General features: G+C 40.6%; 1 protein-coding gene across 1 annotated transcript in view; it reads right to left on the bottom strand.

Moving 5' to 3' along the window:
* Positions 1-2,319, bottom strand: part of PRDX1 (peroxiredoxin 1) — a 4,701-nt gene extending 2,382 nt beyond the window's left edge. Inside the window, exons 1-3 of the mRNA XM_009326595.1 lie at positions 2,203-2,319; positions 1,054-1,207; positions 645-767 (exon numbers count right to left, since the gene is read on the bottom strand). Coding sequence (XP_009324870.1) covers positions 645-767; positions 1,054-1,207; positions 2,203-2,308 — 383 coding nt within the window. The 5' untranslated portion in view covers positions 2,309-2,319. The remainder of the gene's footprint in view (positions 1-644; positions 768-1,053; positions 1,208-2,202) is intronic.
* Positions 2,320-2,676: the final 357 nt, after the last annotated feature.

Below are 2,676 nucleotides of genomic sequence, written 5' to 3'. Positions count from 1 at the left end.
AAGTCAAAACAGTAATGCAGGAAAGCAACACTTCCTATTTAAGGAAGGTACTAGAGGAAAAAACAAAATGGAAGAGAAACCCAAGGAAAAAGTGAATTGAAGGAGAGGCATTCTTACATTCAAAGAAAAACTACAGACACTGTTCTCAAAAAAACACAACCCAGCAATGGCTCATCAGTTAGGCCTCCAAAGTCATGTTAAGAGTTAGCAGAAGTTCAGCTCCCTCAGCAACTTTAACCAACCAGTCGACTAAAAGATAAGGCTTGGGTTTTCATTAATCTGTACTTTAATCACTAGACTAAATACCTGTAATCACTTTCATGACTATGTAGGTCTTGCATTACCAATGTTTGCAGAAGCTCACCTGCATGAGACTCCTGCACTGTGCAGATAGGTAATCAAAGGTAAGCAGCAGGCATTTATCTAGCTTACCAAAACCATGAGAAGTCTGAACTCTAAGGAGAACCAAGCAGCATCTCCCCTTGTAGGAGTGTTTGATAGCTTAAAGCAGTTTACATCTAGAATAACCAATAGCTTCAGCTTGCTGCAGGTGTTCAAGTACATGCAAGCTCTGTGTTCATCTGACATGCTCCATGTATGGCAACGTAAGACTTTAACAGCAAGTTTACCTTCTTGCATATTACCTGTATGCAATACCTTCATCCTCTTTAAGTACTCCATATTCTTTGGCAATGACACGTTTTGTGTCAGAAATCAATGGGATTTTCATAGTACCCAAACCACCTTGTTTCTTAGGAGTGTTGATCCTAAAAGAAGGAAGTTTGAATGTTACAAATATGGACAGTTCAGAATAAAGTATAAGGTACAACAGAAGCCGATCCTTTCTGCAATATCACACTCAGTCTGCCACAAGGCAACAAAAGAACTGAACAGTATGCTCAGTTCTGTTCAGAAGCACCTGGCACTACCAATACTTCCCAAGTGCCTTTATTTGATACTTCAGTAAGAAAGTTTGAATACACTCAGGATTAAGTTCCTGCAATAACTGAGGCCCAGCAGAACATTCTATTAGGTTAAAATGCTGATTCTTACCAGGCAAGGTGACAAAAGTGAGAGTCAACAGAAGCTCCAATTACTTCACAGTTAATTTTCTTGAATTCGTCAGCTCTGTCACTGTATGCAATAATTTCAGTTGGACAGACAAAAGTGAAGTCCAGAGGGTAGAAGAAGAACACAACATATTTTCCTAGAAAAGCAGTATAACCAGTTAGTCTCTCTTACCTTTATAAGAGTTGTCATATTCAGTATCAACCACTCAAATACTGATAGAGGAGAAAGGGCTTGATACAACACTACCTTTAAAGATTAAATGGCAAACTACAGATGCCTCTATTTTAAGACTTGCCATATAGGTGGCAAGCCCATAAAGCACCTAGGGGGATTTACACGTTAGCCAAATACCATTTACAACATTCTTCAAGGCCACTCTACAGCTAATAACGCAGAAGCCTACCCAACTGAGGTCTCCAAAATCAGACTGTCAAATTTGAGAGGGAATGCCTGTCTCCTGGGTTTACTCCCATAGCCCTGTCCAGAGTACACCTAGTATCTACGCTGGAAGACCCTATGGTTGACTACCAACAGAGTGCAGAAGAGCCACAGGTCTCAAAGGCTACAAGCCAAGGAGACATTTTAATTGAGTGGGTGACTAGCCTATACCTACTCACCACCCTCATGCAGCCTGAGGGCTGCAGCTTCCAGTTCGAAATGTCTCTTTCTAAAGCCATCCACATTAGTGCTTGAATACTTCAGGCTTTACCTTTGGTTTTAGTAAGCTTTTTTTGGCAAGGCAAACATTTTGCCAGTACTCTAGAGAAAGGAACTTAGAGGAAAGAATCTGCTTTCCATTGACAGAAAACCTACAAGAGAAGATTTTGCTGTTCCGTCTAGTACTTTGGAGATGTTGCATCAGTCTCATAGTGTGATAGACAGGACAAATAAGCCTGATCCAAGTGCTAATTAGCAACAATTATCACAGCTGGGACATTCAGCCTTGCAGCTGACAACTTCCCAAGCATACTCCAGCCATCACTGAAAACCACTGCACAAGTTGCGTACTTCAATCTACTGCCAAGTGGTCACTCTTACTTTGAAACCAAATCAAAATGTACCCTTAGATGCCCTCCACTCCTGCATACGGCCAGATTATACCTGTATAACTAGAGAAGCACATAAGCTTACCTTTATAGTCAGAGAGTTTGATGTCTTTGAATTGTCCATCTGGCATTACAGCCGTGGCAGTAAAGTCAGGGGCTGGTTTTCCAATGAAAGCCTTTCCTGAAGACATCTTGATTTAATCTAAATAGGAGTTAATAACAATACAGTTTAGATAATAGTACATTTGCACCTGGAAGGAAACATTTATTCAAAGCATCTTATCAATTTAGATTGAACACCAAAGACAGTTTATCAGCACTTGGTCTTGCAACACGAGGCTTAAGAGTGAAATTAGTTTTAGCTTTGTCACCTGGGTAGTCCAGTCAGAACACTAGCTTTTTTTTGTGCTTCAACATAGCAAGGTGCAGTTCAATGATCACAGCCTAGATATCCAGACCAAGCCACTACATAGATTACTAGCACTTCAAGATCTGTGGCTCATTAGCCTCCTAATGATACAGTAATGGTTATCTTTGACCAGCAGCAGCTCAGTCTGGA

Source organism: Pygoscelis adeliae, unplaced genomic scaffold (assembly GCF_000699105.1).
Source record: "Pygoscelis adeliae isolate BGI_AS28 unplaced genomic scaffold, ASM69910v1 Scaffold306, whole genome shotgun sequence".
Lineage (NCBI taxonomy): Eukaryota > Metazoa > Chordata > Aves > Sphenisciformes > Spheniscidae > Pygoscelis > Pygoscelis adeliae.
The sequence above is the reverse complement of the archived record's forward strand: the minus strand, read 5'-3'. Positions and strand labels throughout refer to the sequence as shown.